The sequence below is a fragment of the Canis lupus genome, chromosome 6 (genome assembly GCF_048164855.1).
Source record: "Canis lupus baileyi chromosome 6, mCanLup2.hap1, whole genome shotgun sequence".
NCBI lineage: Eukaryota > Metazoa > Chordata > Mammalia > Carnivora > Canidae > Canis > Canis lupus.
In genome coordinates, this window is record NC_132843.1 from 50,180,980 (window position 1) to 50,199,141 (window position 18,162).

At 45.1% G+C, this 18,162-nt stretch overlaps 1 protein-coding gene and 1 long non-coding RNA gene across 9 annotated transcripts in view; one reads left to right on the plus strand and one right to left on the minus strand.

Moving 5' to 3' along the window:
• Positions 1 to 6,144, plus strand: part of LOC140635587 (uncharacterized) — a 44,097-nt gene extending 37,953 nt beyond the window's left edge. For 2 of the 8 annotated variants that reach the window (XR_012032930.1, XR_012032934.1), the window contains 4 exons: positions 725 to 2,286; positions 3,449 to 3,552; positions 5,446 to 5,852; positions 5,986 to 6,144. This is a non-coding gene — a long non-coding RNA (uncharacterized lncRNA). Of the gene's footprint in view, positions 1 to 724; positions 2,287 to 3,445; positions 3,553 to 5,445; positions 5,853 to 5,985 lie in introns of all 8 variants that reach the window. The other 6 variants (XR_012032935.1, XR_012032938.1, XR_012032931.1 and 3 more) reach the window with 6 other exon arrangements.
• The window catches only part of GPA33 (glycoprotein A33), a 47,274-nt gene that overhangs the window by 19,167 nt on the left and 9,945 nt on the right, over positions 1 to 18,162 (minus strand). The window contains exons 2-3 of the mRNA XM_072830445.1: positions 13,155 to 13,309; positions 5,783 to 5,999 (exon numbers count right to left, since the gene is read on the minus strand). Coding sequence (XP_072686546.1) covers positions 5,783 to 5,999; positions 13,155 to 13,309 — 372 coding nt within the window. The remainder of the gene's footprint in view (positions 1 to 5,782; positions 6,000 to 13,154; positions 13,310 to 18,162) is intronic.

Genomic DNA, 18,162 nt, shown 5'->3' on the forward strand with positions numbered 1-18,162 from the left:
TAGGGGAAATTATCAAGGCGAATCCTTAATTCACTCTGCAGGCAGCAGTAGAGACAAGAGACCAAGCACCCCCAGGAGGCCAGCCTTATAAGGGAGCACGTCAGGGCCCCCCACCCCCACCCTGACACCCGGGCCCTAACCTCAGCGCCCTGGCTGTCCTCCCCCCAGCCCACCTAGGCACCAGGTCCCCACCCTCTCTCAGGGCTCCGTCCCCGGCCCCCCACCATGAAGGCCAGCGAGGACCTCGAGTCAGCTCCAGGCAGACAGCCCCTCCTGCGGAGCTGCGAGGCCTGCGGGGCTCCGATCTGCCCTTGCGACCTCGACCTCGCGGACGGAGAGCGGCTGCTCCGCGGAGATCTCGGCGGCGGGCACGGCCGCTCCGAAGCTGCGCCTCCCGCGGCAGCCGCCAGGGGGCGCCAGAGGCCGCGGAGCCGCCCGCCCGCCCCCGCCCGCCCCCGCCCCCGCCCCGCCCCCGCGCCCGCGCCAGGTGGCTTCCCCGCGGGGACGGGTCCGCGCGCTCCGCCCGGTCCCGGAGCTCTCGGCGCCCTCGCCCCGCCCGTCGGGCGGCCCCGTATAATTAAAGCCCTTCTACCTAAAAATAGCCCAGTAGCAAAGCCATTTGCAAAGCAAACTTTCTTTTAAAGATTTTTTTTACCGGATTTCTTAACTTGGAGTACAAAATGGCATCTCTCTCACTTTCCTTTCTCTCTGTCTCCTTTTAAAGCAAAACACTGAGATCCCTAATCTCCCACCGGACGTGTGTCCTTCGCCCCCCTGCTGGAGAGCTCCTGTCTTAGGATGAAGCTGGCCCTGGAGGGGCGGGAGGAACTGGACAGTCACGGGTAAGCGGGTCTTGCTGGCTTTCCCCGAAGCAGCTCGTCGCCTGACGAAAACAGCTGCTTCGGGGAAGCCAAAAGGAGACCGAATTAGCCAGAAAAGGACCAGGTGCAGAGAAGGGAGGGGTGCAGCCAGGGGCCATGCGGGGCAAGGGGAGAGGAGGAAGAAGTGCAGAATAGAAACTAGATACAAACGTGCATTTTTTTTTTTTTTGGCTTGTAGTATCTCCCCGAGGAGCTAAGGCAAATAGAAATGAAGAGCTATGTACGCAGAACAATTTGTTAGGACATTATTTATAAGGGCTTTAATTGCAACAGGTTGTTCGGTTAGGGACGGGGGATGCTGCACCCACTCCCCCGAGGGGCGAGGGGCAAGTGGCGTGGAGCTTTAGAAAGGATGGTAAGGAGGATCCCTGGGTGGCTCAGCGGCTTGGCGCCTGCCTTTGGCCCAGGGCGCGATCCTGGAGTCCTGGGATCGAGTCCTGCGTTGGGCTCCCTGCATGGGGCCTGCTTCTCCCTCCTCCGGTGTCTCTGCCTCTCTCTCTCTGTCTATCATAAATAAATAATTTTTAAAAAATCTTAAAAAAGAAAGGATGGTAACTGCGAAGAGAGCAAAAGGCACGAAAGGGGCAAAGTCCCAACTCCTTAGGCGACAGATTCAGTTATGGACAGAAACAAGCACATGGATAAGAGCTGGAAGGAAGCACCAACAAATAAAAAACCTAGTGACACAAGTGAATGTTTTTCCTTTTTTAGTTTCTCCCTCTCTCTGTCTGTCTCTTTTTTCTAATAGTATTTCTTAAGAGGCAGGGCAGCATCACCAAACAGTTCTTTGTTTGTGTGTGGACCAAGGTGGAAGAAGGAGGGGAGTGAGCAGAGCTCCATTTTAACAACGCACAGCCTTCTCTGTGCTGCAGATCTGCACACGAGGAGCCCTCCGGAGAGCAGGCCTCTTGCTCTGATGGACCCAGAGAGACAAACACAGCAGGGCACCCCGACTAGATCTGGAGCAACTAAAACACAGCTATAAAGACGCTTGAAGATGATAATGTGTGATGGTGACAGCCTCGTCCATGAGATGAGAGGAGGTGTGAATGTTCCTAGATCTAAGACCATCAAGAGCATCCCATGAAAACCCAGAAACTACTGCCCATGCACTCACAGGGCAGTGGAGCTTCCATCTCTTAGACCCTAAGCGAAAGCCTTCCCCCTGGAAGAGCAGGTACAGAACCTCAGTTACCACCGAGTGATGTGTTCAAGATGCAGGTGTGCTGTGGACAAGGGCAGGCAAGTGGCACATCCAGGGCTGGCACGGCTCTGCCCCTCTAGCCTTCTCTTGTTGGCGTGGATCCAGGAAGGGCAGGATGCAAGTTACTGCCAAGGCGAGCTAAAACATCACTGGTGAGCTTGTGTCTGCTATCAACTGACAGCTGTTACCTTACTTTGAAAGGTAGGTAAATATAGAAGAATTTGGTAACCATCCTGAACTGGATTGATTACTGGCTGGGAGTGGTAGGTTTGCACCGTGGAGCAGTGAAGGGCTTTGCTTTTGGGCCATCCTGTTTCGATGGAAGCTTGGACACTTCCTACAGGTGTCTCGAGCCTCACTGTTCTCTTCTATTAAACAAGAGTGTTAATTCCCACTTTCATAGATGGATTGCAAAGATTAAAAGAGGCCATATCAGTAAAGCTCTTAGGGGCCTGGCACATACCTGGTGCTCAGTAAATGGGAGTTATTATAACCATGAATTTGTGGCAACTTTCACACACACCAAGGTCATTGCAAGTTGATGGTAGTTTCTCTCTGTTTAAGTTAAATCCCCTCTGTTTTTAGAGCAAGAGGACACATAGAAATGGGAAATTTAACTAGATAGGATGGGAACAGGGTTGTGAAAGGAGTCCCATGCCTTCCTCCTACAGACAAAAAAGGCTCTGCATCTGTCCACAGGAGGCCTGGAATTCTATTAGAGATCCCATGTTATTGAAGGTCATTAAATCTGAAATACATCTTCTTAGATGAGAGGACTTGCTATTTTTAACTTGTCATTCCTTTGCAAATTAATGTGTAAGTTGACCATAATTCCAATCAACTTCTATTTTTAACGAAGCAAAGTGGTTTAAAAAATTAACATGGAAGAAAAATGTGTAAAAAATTGACAACATTTTTTTTGGAGAAGTTTAGTAAGAGAAGATATTACACAGCATCAGATATTAAAAGCCAACTATTCAAGCACTGATAGCTCCAACTAAAAAAAAACCCACAAAAATTATGTATATATACATCAACACTATAAGCATGCTGTAATCAAAACCATGTAACAGCATAGGAATAATCAAAAGGAAAATGGACAAAAAAGGAATGAAAAATCAGCCATGTCTATGTAAGAACTTAATATGTGACAAAGCTGGCATTCCAGTGGGATAATAATTGTTTCTTTGGTACAATAAATGATGCTGATGTAATTGGTTACCCATTTGAAAGAAAACAAAGTTAGACTCCTAGTATCCTATTTACAAAAATAAATTTCAAGTAAAATAAAGATCTAAATGTAAAAAATAAGACCTAACGACATAAGAAAAGAACATTAAGTTCATTTTTATATTCCCAGCAGTGATGGTACATGACAAGAGACCTCAAATGCATGATAGAAAACATTAGCAAGATACAGATTGGGACTTCTCCTGTGGCTCAGAATTTACTACAACCTCCAGGGTGGTAAGTATCCTCAATATTAAGGAGAAGCATGAGGAACATCCCAGCAGCCTTTCCAAGAGCAAATCCTTAGGTTATCAGTTACCTTCCTCCCACCCGAGCAAGAGAAGCCTAGAGGTTCATCAGGGAGATTTCTTTGTAGAGGATACTTAGGAATAGGGATTCATGAGCATTTACTCTCCTCTCTTGTGGGAAGGGAAGAAAGGATTTCCCCCATCTCAGGTCAAGCCAGGGAGGCACCAAAAAAATCCAACATGGAGATTAGGGTTCCCTACTGTTGGGAGATGGCATCTCTCATTCCCTGGCTGAGGCTCAGAGAGAGAGAGGAACCTGTAAGTTGCTGAAGTGCTGATCCTGCAGTGTGATGATGGGAGGGCTATATAGATCCTCTGGGTTTTGGGGACCCGCCTGAGGACTGTAATGCCTGCGTGTTGCCAAGAAAAGCTGGCCGGAGCAAGCTTCAATGGCAGGGTAAGTAGGGGTGTGGCAAATAGGGGGGTGGTGTGCTGATTCACATCATACTGAAGGGACTCTGCTCACTGGGCCACAGGAGAGCCCAGAGTGGACTGGCCGCAGTGAGTGCCAAAAGCAGGGGCTGGGTAGAAAAAGGATGGGGGGCACACATGCTACCTGTGTCAGGTGGAAGAAACTGCCAGTGCACCCCCTAAAAAAACCTATGGTGGAATTACGTGAGAGCCAAGAGAGATACACGTGGTCTAGCCAGGTGAGCAGGCCTTTCCCTTTTCTCCCTTTAACCTTCCCTCCCTTGGCCATGACCTCAGAGGAGCCACGTCATCATCTCCCAGGGGTGGGAAGATCGATCTATCTATCTATCTATCTATCTATCTATCTATCTATCTATCATCTATCTATCTATCTATCTATCTATCTATCTATCTATCTATCTATCAGTATTGTTCATACAAAAAAATGGAAACAGCCTGAGAATATCCATCAGTATGGAACACTTGAATGAATCATAGTATATCCACATGATGGAACGTACGCTGCTAATAGGTAGATCCATAGATATTGATCTCGAGAAATACGCATGAAACATTACCCCCCAAAATGATCTTTATAATACAATCTCTGTTTGGAAAGGACATGGAGAAAAGCATGAAAGAATATTACCATTGGCTGCCATGCTGGTGTTAGGATGGAAGAAGGAGACAGTTAATTATTCTGTATTCAGGGCTCTATTGTTTGACTGATACAATGCTTCAGAAAGCCAGGCGGCCACTTTCCGCAATTAAAAATAAAATCCCACTAAGTAGTATAAATGGAAAAAAAATAAAGGAAAAATGGTCCATCATTTTGGCATAAAAGCTTTGCTACCTCCTGGGGTGGAGGCCACTCCTATATTGGACATAGAGGAGGCATTCACTAAAATGTTCCAGTAACTGACTCTGAGTCAGGTGCCTACTTTCCCTGGGCTTCATCTACAAAATGAAGATACTCAGGGAGATGATTGTTCAGATTCTTCCCCAACTAGAAGCTCCTATAATAAGATATTGGTAGGAAAAGAGTGTCATCTTGGGACATCTGTCAAAGGCAGTAGAACCTGATCAGTGGTGTGTTGTTGAGGCCCAGGGGTAGAGAGATGGTGGTGTGAAGGGTTTCTACTGATTAGCTGAATTTATGACGGGAAAGTCACGATCTGGCTCTCAGCCGGCACCACAAGAAGGCACGGTGAGAGTCCTTCTTTATTTTATTTTATTTTATTTTATTTTATTTTATTTTATTTTATTTTATTTTATTTTATTTATTTTATTTTATTTATTTTATTTTATTTTATTTTATTTTATTTTATTTTATTTTATTTTATTTTATTTTTTTATTTTATTGAGTCCTTCTTTAGAATCTATGATTTCCCTTTTTCTTCTCCCTAATAAGTTTGCCATGAAAAGGAAGGGAGCTGGGATATGGGGAAGAAGAGCACTGGACGGAACGGGGACAGAACTTCCCAGGCTGCCCCCGGGCCGCTCCAAACAGGCCTCCTCCTCTGCCCTGGGAACTGGTTCCCAGGGGTGGACAGCTCAGAACAGTCTTCAGGTGAAAAGGGAGGAGCAGCCCCCTGCCCAGGCAGACGGGATGAGGGGAAGAGTCTGAGCTCCTGGTCAGGCATTGCTGCCCGGGCTTTACCTTACCCCTTACCTTACAGGGAGCTTCTCCTCCCTGTTCCCCCGCCCCTGCACCCCCTCCCCGCCAGGAAAGAGATGGAGACACTCACCGAGGACCAAGAGCCGGACACGTGACTGAGAGGTGCCCATCATGTCTGACATCAGTGAGACTGAGCACTCGTAAGTGCCATTGTCATCCATGGTCAGCTGATCAATAGTGATGGAGGCATCTGATTGCTCAGCATTTTTCGATATGTTGACACGGTTCTTATAAAGTTCACCATAGATGTATCTTTTCTCCAAAAACTGCCAGATGAGCACCTTTTCCTGGGAGGAAGAAGAAACCACCACTTGGCCTTACCCCAGGGCTTGGCATGGTGCTTGCTGCCTGTGCTGATGATTCTCGTCCACCATTCCCAGGCCCAAAGCCCTGTCTCAACAACCCCTTCAAATAAACAGCTCTAATACGTAATGCCCATTTGTGGATTCCTGTTACAACATATATGTGCTTTTAATAAAACTATTGAAAGACCAGGGCAGGTAGGCTGTTCATACCACAGGAGCACATGTGGATAAATGGGGCTTTCTCGGATCCCCACACTTTCACCGCCGGTATCCTCTGACATCTCCCTTACGCATTCGATTTCAGTTCATTGTCTTCACTCATTCAGACAACTAGTATTTATCGAGCACCTCTTATGTGCCACACATTGTGCTGGGCAGCCACCATTGGCTTCCAAGCCCACTTTATTTACTTGACTCTTCTCATTGTTTACCAAAAAGAACATGATACTAGCTGGATCACTACTTTTGAGCTAAACTGCCTCAGTACAAATCCCAATTCCACCAAAATGTGACTGTTTCCTTTCCTACAAAATGGAGATAAAAACAATAATACCTATTTTATACAGTTTTTGTGAGGATGAAAGTATATATATGCAAAATGGCATTGCCTGACATAGTAGGTTTGCTGTAAGTGCTAGACATAATGGTTACTGAGCATCTACTAGGTGCCTGACATTCAAAGATGAATAACTCATGATTTCTGTCCTCAAAGAATAAATGCTACAACATCCTGTAATTAGCTATATGGGACCTCAGAAGGCATTATGTCTAAACTGGGAACTCAGGGAAGGCTTCCTGGAAGAGTTCTCAGAAGACAGTGCCTTGGATCCTGGAGGACAAAGGAGAACTGGCCAGGCCCCTAGAGGGTTGGGGCGGCGCATATTGGAAGAAGACAGATGTATCTGGCATTTTAGGCAAAGGAAGAATATTGAATAAAGACCTAGGAGTGGGAAGCTTTGTTGGGTCAACCCCAAGTGGTTCAGTATGAATGGAGGTGAGTGTGTGAGGGGGAGGGAGAAATGATAAGCATGGGCAGGTAGCTATAAAGATCACAGCTGCTACTTATTGAGTACATGCTACATGCTGGGTAATATTCTAAGCACTTGGTATGTATTATCTCATTTAATCCTCACAGCACGCCCCCCCCATGGAGGTATTATGATTATACCCATTTTACACATGAGGAAACCAAGGCACCAAGAGGTTAAGTACCTCTCCCAAGTTTACGTGGTTAACCAAATGGCAGGGCAGGGATTTGAACTGGACATTCTGGCTTCAGGGACCATGTATATAGGTCTGAATAATTTGCATTTTATCCTGAAAGCACTAGAGAGCCATGTATTTTAGGAAGTTAGCTCTCCATTCAGAGTTGGAAATGAATTAGAAGGAGAAGGAAAGGCAGTTAAGAAATCAGTTTAGCAATTCAGATGAAAAATGATGGGTCTTCAGATCAGGCTGTGGCAGTGCAGCCGGGAAGGATAAAGTGAATTTGGGGAGTGTGAACAGGGTGGACCAATGGGCCTGGGAGTGTATTAAATGTACAGGGTCAGGGAGTGGAAGACCTCAAAGTGAGAGTCTTTGGCCTGAATATTCAGATGTGTGGTGATGTCACCTCCAAGAGAAGAAATACCTTAGAAAGAGAATGTTGTAAGAAAAAAGTGATGCATTCTGTTCTATATGTGTTGTGCCTGAAGTGTGGATGGGACACCCAGGTGGAGTTCAGTAGGAGCTGGACAGGGTGGCTGAGTGCACCTGGGAATGAAGGTTTGGGAGTCAGTGACTCAGATGTTAACTGAGCCATGGGCTAGATGAAGCTACCCCAGGTAACAGTGCGGTATGCCGAGTCCCCAGGTTACTTCATTCTGAATGGTCCACGACAGGTCAGATAGAAGAAAACCCAAGATAGGATTACCGAAAAAGGCAAAGGAGGAAGATTTCCAGACGGGAAAGTGGTTGATAGTGGGATATGCTTGCGAGAGATGAAACAAGATAAAGCCTGAATGAGCACGTGAATTCAGCAAAAGAGAAGTTGCCGACGAAGTCAGTGGATTGGTAGAGGCAGAAGGCAGAGCATGCTTGTGTAGAGAAGGGAGTGTGGAGACAGGTCCTTTGGGCAAATTAGGACAAGGTGCCCTAGTTTTTGGACAGACACAGCCTGTGCCAGGGCACAGGTGATGGAGTGTAGGCCCCCTGGGCTGGGTACCCTTGGGCAGGGCATGTCCTGGGGGGGTTGTGTGTGTGCAGGTAACCAGCTCTCAGGAAGCTTGGCTGAGAAGTAGAAGGGCATCAGGGCAGGAGGGGAGGAAGTGTCTGGGGCTGTGGACCAGTCCAAGAATGTGAATCTCTCCCAACTCAGCTCTTTTCCAAGGAGTTGACTCTGCCTGGGACTCGTCATGCCCCAACCATTCTCCTAATCACAGCTGTCCCAAGGCTTCCTCCCTGGATCCCCTGCCCCCACCCCCTTGCCAGGACATGTCACAATAATCTCCTTGAGGACTCAGATGTAATCCCTTTCTCTGCACCCTTGCTTATTCTCAAGGGGATTGCCTCAAATCCTTTTGAAGGCGAGGATCCATCAGTCAATAGGAGAACTTCAGTGCTTCTCTAAGCACTCAGAAGTGCCTGGTGAGACCCTACAGCTGGTTGGCTGAACACACGTGGTGGTGAAAGAGACCTCCTTCAAGCTAGGGGCAGCAGTTTCCCCCTCTAGGTTTTTACCCTGAGATTCTGGTTATAGAGAGGACCTGTGCCCGTGGCCATCAGAGACTCTGGGGTAACAGACAACAGGGTGCATCAGGCAGGATTTACTCTCCTGTCCCATCGGTCCTGCTCCTCTAGGCCGTGGGTATCCTGAATCACCTCTTCTTTCCTGTCAGGGAAAAAGCTAAATGCTTTCACTCTGGGTATTCCAGGGACCTGATGCTTACCTCGAGCAGGCACCTTTGATTTTTTTTTTCAAATTATTTACTTATTTATTCATGAGAGACAGAGAGAGAGGCAGAGACACAGGCAGAGGGAGAAGCAGGCTTCATGCAGGAAGCCCAATATGGGAGCCGATCCTGGGACCCCGGGATCACGTCCTGAGCCAAAGGCAGAGGCTCAACTGCTGAGCCACCCAGGCATCCTGGTACTTTTAGATTTTTTAAAAAAAAATTTTAAGTAGACTCCACACCCAGCATGGAGCCCTTTGCAGGACCTGACCTCAAGACCCTGTGATCAAGACCAGAGCCGAGACCGAGAGTTTGGTGCTTAACTGACTGAGCCACCCAAGAGCCCCTCTGTTTGCATTTTAAAAGTAGATCTCACTCTGGAACTTACTGAACCACAAAGGAAAAGACAACTGTTAGCTTAAGGTGGGAGAGGGTACTATCTATTTCCCTGATGACCGTGTGCAGGTACATGAACAAGATCTGGCACCTGTTTAGAGATGTTTTTTGTATGATCCCCCTAACCCTGCACCCATCCTTTCTTTTTTTCTAAATGTACTTTACCAAAAAAAACTAAAAAAATAAGGTTGTAGAATTATAAAATTCCTTCAAACTTGGGACCTTAGGTGAGACACCCTCAAAGTGACTGATTTTAGTCCTTAGGGAGTCGATGTGGGTTGCTGCTTATTTAAATACAGTTCAGCTGGAGCCAGCTGGAGCCCTGAGAATGCCAGTGTACTCCCTGTGTTTCCAGGTGCCTCCTTCCTGAAACACGGGAGCAGGTGTTTGATTTAGTTCACCAGTCACCTGACTGGTGAAACACGGGAGCAGGTGTTTGATTTAGTTCACCAGTGCCTACTCAGTTGAAGAACTGGGTTTTTATTCTTGAAGAAACTCATAGAAGGGCATGTTTATTATAGGTTGACATACTCATTTTAAAAATATTTGGAGCACCTGGGTGGGTCAGTGGTTGAGCATCTGCCTTTGGCTCGGGTTGTGATCCCAGGGTCCTGGGATAGAGTCCCTCATTGGGCTCCCTATGGGGAGCTTGCTTCTCACTCTGCCTGTGTCTCTGCCTCTCTCTGTGTTTCTCATGAATAAATAAATAAATAATCTTTAAAAAAAAAAAAAGACTTGTTTATTTATTTGAGAAAAAGAGAAGAAGCACACCAGCGAGGGAAGGGCAGAGGGAGAAAAAGAGAATCTCAAGCAGACTCCCACCTTCCCACCCCCATGACAGCAGAGCCCAACAAGTGGCTGGCTCCATCTCACAACCCTGAGATCATGACCTGATCCAAAACCAAGAATTGGGCGCTGAATAGACTGAGCCACCCAGGTGCCCCTCAGTTCACAAACTAACATGTACAAAAATGTCCTTGGTGCAGTATGCCAAGTAATTGTGAAGATTGTTCTTGAATATTGTGTGAAGGCTAGGAAGTTGGAACAGGCAAGTCATGGGTGTTGAAAGCATTCATTTATCTACCTCATTTATTTTTTATTTTTGCATCAAATCTCTATTTCCCTATTTTATGACTGCTGAAGGGTTCCAAATGGGGACATTTGAGATATTTTGTAATTTTTTAAACCCCCCATTCTGTATTTGTAATATACAAGGAAATGATGAGGCATTGCTCTAATAGTTAAACAAGGGAAGGAGAAAGAAAGACTCTAATTTCTGGGTAGAGAAGTCTCCTTTGTGGAAAAGTAGATCAAGTGTTTTCAAAAGTTTGTCTATGTTATTGTACCTGACTTTAGGATCCAAAAAATATTTTTTGCCAAGTTGTGCTTTTCCTCCTGGAATTGTAAGTGGAACACAATACTAGTGCTTGCTCACATTGTGAAGTGGATGTTGTTACAGAGAACACACCAGAGCCTTTCTCACTGTTAAGCAAATAATGCCTTGTGAATATATGATCTACGGAGAAACCTTTGCAGTTGCACCTGCTGATGCTGTCTGTCTGCTGGAGAATTAATTTTGAATGTATTCAAAAAAATTTTTTTTGAATGTGTTCTTCTTCCTCCCACCCTCTACTTTTATAAAATAAATAAAAGTAGACCTCACTCAAACTTATGAGTAGATGCTCCATTTCTTATAATTAGAGACATGTGAATGTAATAAGAAAGGAGACACTTTTTTTTTCATTTACCAAAATGGCAAATATCAAACATTTTGAGAATACTATGTGTTAGAGAAGTAGGTGCCCTCATCTTGCTGGTGAAGGTAGACATTGGCATGACATCTGATGAGAGCAATTTGATCTTATTTTTCAAAATTTTAAATTCACATACCCTGTGACTCAAAAGTTCTTTTTTAAATAATTTATCCTATATTCATATACTTTACATATACATTTATGCTATGTATGTGTGCTATATTCATCCATAGACATTAGAGATATTTTATTGCAGCATTATTTGTAGCAGCAAAATACAGGAACTGAATCAAATATCCATCATTGGTATATATAGTACATTAATAAAATGGAACGCTTAATACAAATGTTTAAAAAAATGAGGTAGATTGCTTCTAGGCCTTTTGGCTAAGATCAAATGTAAAAAACGAGATAGATATAAACGTACTGACATATGGAAAGAGCTTCATGATATGTATTGAGAGAAAAAAGCCAAGTGCAGCACAGTGTGTACGTAGCCTATGTAAACATACGTATTTATACATGTGTATTTACATATATATGTCTGTCTGTATGTTTGTATATATGTACAGCATTATTGAAGGTCACCCTAAAACTCGTAGGAGTAGGTTCCCTTTGGTGAGGGAAACAGGAGCCTGGGAGTTCAGGGTATGAGATAGACATACTTTCACTTTGTGTACTTTTCTACTGCTTAATCTTTAGTGATGTGCATGTATTACTTAGACACACACATACACACAAATGAGCACTCAGGTTCTGCTGGGGGAGCACAGGATGCTTTCCTGGGGAGGCAATTTGGTAGTCTCTATGAAATTATAAAAGCATTTACCCTTTCTGGGAGTGTATCTAGAGGTCTACCTGTGCAGACACAAAATGGCATAGGTAAATGGTTATTCTTGGTAATTGGGGGGTTGGGAATAAGCAAGTGTCTATCATTTTGGGGCAGGTTAAATATTAACAGTGTATCCACACAATGGACTCCTCTGCAGCTCTTAAAGAATGAAGGAGCTCTCTATTGCTGATATAGAAAGCTCTTCAGGAACTAGGTTAAGTGAAAAATGCAAGGGGCAGAATAGTGCGTAGAATATGCTACCTTTTGTGTAAAAACAGGGGAAATAGGAACACACACATACATACACACAAAACATTAACATTTTCTTGAATTTGCATAAAAAAATCAATGGAAGGATACACTAGAAACTAAACTGGTTCTCCTAGCCAAGAGTAATATTCAAAATACTTAACAATTGCAGCAGAGATACCAACCAATCAGAATAGATGCTGGTCCCAAACAACCAGTACCAGTGAAAGTCAGCCTTGCCTACAGATGGGGAGTGTGTGTGAGGGTGGGGAAGTGGTGCGGAATAGAAGATTAGGGTAGACAGGAGGGGAAAGGATGGGAATGAGACTTTACAATGTTGATGATCTTTTAATTTTGGAACCGTGGGACTGTATTATCTGTTTCAAAATAAAAATAAAAAATAGAACAAAATGTCTTCTATATTCTCCAAAAGATCGCAAACAGGGAAAAATCCCCCAAACACTATAAAATAAAATCTGGCCTCAGGGAGAGCTCTGTGCTAGTCAAAAGGAGTGACTGGGGATGCCTGGGTGGTTCAGTGGTTGAGCGTTTGGCTCAGGTTGTGATCCCGGGGTCACCATCCAGTTCCACATTGGGCTCCCTGCAGGGAGCCTGCTTCTCCCTCTGCCTATGTCTCTGCTTCTCTCTCTGAGTGTGTCTCTCATGAATAAATAAATAAAATCTTTTTAAAAAACAAAACAAAAAAAGGAGTGACTGTCTCAAATTATACAATTTAGGTAATTTGAGACCGACTAGCAGAAGGATATTTTAGGGACGCTCACTTTTTCAAAATAAAGGTGGCATAATATGTCCCTCGCTGGGCCCAACATTCATTGCTCTCTCCCCATCCAGTCCAGCTTGGGTGCTTATGTTTATTCTAACATTTATTGAAAGACTTGGAGTGCTCATCCTATAAGAGGTCATGGTCAGGTAATAATCATTCCCATGATACCCTCAACTTTTTAAGGATTCTTACCGTGTGGGTCCTTAGAAGCTTGTCCCATTGGATAAATCCATTTCGGTCAGAGGCAGAAGTCTCGTAGGTACATGGAAGGGTAACACTCTTCCCCCGGGCAGCCTTAAGAACACCCTGTGGGGTTTCCACAGAGATGGCATTGACAGTCACCCAGACTGGAAAGAAAGTGGGAAGTGGGAGAAGTAAATGGCATAGCCACTCATTGCCCATAGGACTTCTGAGAGAATGCTCAGTGATATTCTCTTCCTGCAACCACAGCTAGACACACTATGATTGTGATCTTGGCCATGGCGCACCAACTGTTCTCCGAGACTGAGGCGAACACAGCCGTGTGCCTTGGTTCACTGTATATCCATCCTGCAGCATCACAAATAAGTCCAACGCATTGTGTGGTAGCTAAAAGCCCAGCTTTGAGCCTCAGCCCCAACCTCTTACCAGCTGTGTGAACTTTTCTCATCCATTACATAGGAACACAAATACTTCCCAGAGTTGCTAGGGGAACTTAAAGAGATAATATGCATAAATACTTTTTTTAGTCCCTGTCACATAGAAAGCTCATGATAAATATTCTTTGCCATCTTTTTTTTGTTGTTGTTGTTGTGATGATGATATAGTCATTCATTTTACACATTTTTATGGAGCACTTAAATGTGGTAAGGAATTTTATACATAAGATTAAATCAAGGTAAAGAAATAGAGGGATTCCCAGGCTAGTTTACTCTACATAAGTTTATCAGGAAAAGGTGAGAAAAACCGTGTGGCCACAACAGTATCTCCCATCATGTATACTTATCTTACCATGTGATGGTGACTCTCCTTCCTCTGTGTCCCCTCCTCTTGAATCTGAGTGGGCCTGGGACTACAATGTGAGTGGTACCATATGGCTTCTCACGCTAACTTGTAAGAGGACATTAGCTTTGCTTGGTCCTCTTGAGATGCTCACTCTGAGAACCCAATAACATTCTGTGATAAAGTTAAGCAGTCACCTGGCAAGACTACATGCAGGTATTTGGGACATAGCCCCAACTGAGGTCCCTTGGGACAGCCAACATCAATTCCTAGCATGTGTATGAGCATGTTCAGCTAGCTGTCTAGGAAAGCAGGGCTGAGCTATTCCTGCAGAGCCTGCCCAGAGTGAAGATTCCTGAGCCAAATCTAGCTCATTGTTTTAGGACGCTAAGTTTTAGCATTGTTTTAGGACGCTAAGTTTTGGGGTGATTTGGTATGTAGCAATAGATGACTGAAACACAAAGCCATGTGGATACGTGTTGTGAGAACTTTCTAGGCAGGAGTAAGTGTGGCCCGTGTGAGGAAGAGCAAGGAAGCCATGTGGTAGGAGGGGAGGAGGGAAGAGAGATGAGACAGAGAAGTAGAGAGGTCTCAGGTCACATTGGGTCTTATAGCCCATATCTAGAACTTCATATTTTTCTTTGGAGGAGGTGGGAAACCCTTAGAGGGATTTAAGCAAGGTAATAAACCTGACATACATTTTATTTTTTTTTATTTTTTATTTTTTAAATTTTTATTTATTTATGATAGTCACACAGAGAGAGAGAGAAAGGCAGAGACACAGGCAGAGGGAGAAGCAGGCTCCATGCACCGGGAGCCCGATGTGGGATTCGATCCTGGGTCTCCAGGATCGCGCCCTGGGCCAAAGGCAGGCGCTAAACCGCTGCGCCACCCGGGGATCCCCTGACATACATTTTAAAGGGTCATCTTGGCTGAAGTGAAGTGAGAGGAAGGAGGAGATTGGGGAACAGAGCAGAAGCAGGACAACCATTCAAGAGCCTACTACAATAGTACAGGTGAGTGCTAATGGTGGCTTGGGCACAGGTCCTGGTGGTGTAGGTAGAGAGAAGTGATCCAGATTGGAATGTACGTAGAAAGAGCCAATGGGATTTGACTGCAGATTAGATTTTATGTGTTAGAGGAAAAGAGGAGTCAAAGATAGATCAGGATTTGGCCTAAATAACTAGAAGGATGGAATTCTAATTTAGGGAGATGATGAAGGCTGAGGTGGGCAGGTTTCAGGGGGAAGATCAGGAGTTTGTTTGTGGACATGTGAAGTTTGAGATGCTTATTACACACCCAACAGAGGTGTTGAGGAGACAGTTCTTGGAGAGGTCACTGAAGGCTAGAGGATGGGGAGGAAGACAGGGAAGGTGTCTGGGATGGAGGCCTGGGTGCTTAGTGGTGGAGGAAATGAGGAGAAACCAGCAAAGGAGAAGGAGAACTGGCCAGGGGGCTAGGAAGAGAGATAAGAAAAAGTGTTTTCTAGAGACCAAGCAGAACAAGTGTTTCATAAAAGCAGAGGGGGTCAACTAATTCAACATTACTGATCTGCTGGGCCAGGGACCTGGGAACAGAGAGATGACCCCTTGATGTGGCACCATGGAGGGGGTGGGGGGACCTCAGCAGGAGCAGATTCCATGGAGTAGAAAGGATGGAGCTTGGGAAGATGAGCTCAAGGGCAAGTGGATGAGAAGAGGACAGCTTTTGCCAAAAAGGAGAGAGAGAGAAAGGCACGTGGGAGTTAAAAGAGTCTGTAGGGTCAAAAGATGTTTGTGACTTTAAAAAAATATATGTTTGATGATTTAAAAAATATTTTTGATACTGTGGCCCTTGTTTTCTTCTTCTATGGGATCTTTGCTTCCCTACTCAGTGGGTGTGACAAAAGTAAAAGATGGGAATCTCATCTGTGATTAGAAAAGTAGGAAGTAGAGAAGTTCATATCTAGAACCTTCCAACTACCTCCTGTTCTACTTCCCTGTGTGGGTCTACATCCGGCATCTCCTTTCTAGTGGTTCAGAACCCACCCTGCCTCGAGCAACTGCAGCTCACCCATCCTGCTGCCACCTGCAAGCTGTGTGTCTCGTGCTCCAGAAAGAGTCTTTCTCACTCTCATTCCCCTGCTCCCTTTTCAAGGCTGAGCCCTTCTACTGTTCAGGAAGAGCATCCATCTGATGCTCAGCTAGTTCCCCACAAGGGGTTAAGAAGGAATAGTTCAGGGTTGTGTGAACCTCCCTAAGGATAGACACACTGGGAGAGTAAGTGCTTTTCACCTCCAGGAAGAAGTCAACATCTCCCAGCACCATAGCAGTTTGCTGAGGAAGGCGTTTGGAGCGCATTCACTTCCTAGAGGAAACGTCCAGACTCTCCCAAGCAGAATCAACGCCATTGCCCTTTGTCCCACCTACTGCTCACAAGTGCCTGCCTCCTAAGACTTCTGTCTCATGAAAGTTTATTGCACAATACACCAGAGTGGCTAAGAACACAAGTGCAAGAACCAAACTGCCCCAGCTGGCATCCTCATTCTTACTTTTTTTTAACTGTGTGACCTTGACCAACTTAATTAATTTTGCTGTGCCTGTTTTCTCACCTATGAAATGAGAATAACAATATTACGGTGAGGGTTGAATGACTGACCATCGTGGGCAGGCACATCCCCTACCCGATGTGGCAAGAACCATACCAGTGTTCTATATTGTCACATCTTTCTCCTCTGCTACCGTTTTCTTCATCTCGATGTCCCCAAGGTTCGACAAAGTGCCTAACACAGGAAGTGCTCTTTGGCAGCAAATACATGAGTTACAGAGAATTTAAGCTTAAAAGATGAGTAGGATTCACAACCAGAGAAACTTATTGGAGAACCTATCTTACAGATTGCTAGAAAATGCCAAAAAAAATCAAATAAGGGATCAAAAGAGACCCCAGAGAAGGGAAGCTGAGTCTGCAAGATGCCCCAGAAGGAAATGAGCGAGGTCTTTTAACCTCCCTGAAAGGGTGGGGTGTGGAGACCCAGCCTGAAGATTTGATGATTGCTTGTAAATAATTAAGGTTTGTTAAGAAGATAATAAACTGTCTCTTGAGAGCTAACCAGAAAGTAATACATCCAAGGAGAATAATGAAATGCTTGATGGAACTGGCTGCCTGAGGCATACACAGCGCATTATGGGAACCCTTGGGAAACTGGCAGTAATGCCTCCACTTAGGAAAATCCATTTGCTCCGAGAAACCACATTCTCAGAGAGGAAGTGCTGGAGGCCAGAGGTGTCCCAGCCTGCCCCAGGACCAGGCACTTGCTCTCGCCTTGAGAAAGTATTGGTACCCTGGATGAGGAGGGGCAGTTCACACAGGCAGGTTGGTTTGTCCTGTCTTCACTGGCAGCGGTGGAGGGATGGGCGGTTAGAACTTGTCCAACTGTTCAACATGGATGTTTAGGCATCTGTAAATTCCAGTCAATTCAATGAATTTTTCCTACAGTCCGAGTTTCATGCAAGGCACTGGGAAAATGATCAGAGGCATGTTCATGTGCTATATCCTCCAGAAACCATTGGGACCATCCCAGCCCTTAATGCTCACGGGTTTTCTGGCCACTTCAGGCAGCTCTTCACCAGGTACACACAAAACTCCATTGATGAGGGTTGGTGCATGCAAGCCTCCTCCTCTCAGCAGACAGTACGCCCCTTCCTGTGGGGCCTGTGTCTCATGTTTCTCTTGTCTCTACTGTTTGCCAGTTCACACCTCAAGGTTTCTACAGAGCTGAGTGCTAATAAGACCTGTGGGTTCAGTAGCCTGGGGCATAGTCCCTACCCAGGCAGCAGTTAGAGGTCACTGTCAGCAACCTAATGGAGCCTAATTAGGTGTTAAGTGTAAGTGTTAAGGGAATAAAATGTAGAGGCAGAGAGTGGAGGGGTTGTGTCACTATCCAGAAGAAGGATTGTAATAGAAAGGCTTGTCGAGAAGGTGGGACTTGAAATTGCCCCCAAGGGAGTTGATTCACTTCTTTGAACTTGTACAGGTAAGAAAATAAAGCAGGATGCGCAACTATATATAAACAGTATCGCACTTCCACCTAATCACAGAAAGAGAGCAAATTCTAGAAGCAAATATACCAAAATATGGTATTAATAAGTTATCTCTGGATTTTGGGATCATGGATAAATTTTGGATTTCTTGTTTGTATATTTTTATTTTCCAAATGCTCTGTAGTAAATATGCGTTACTC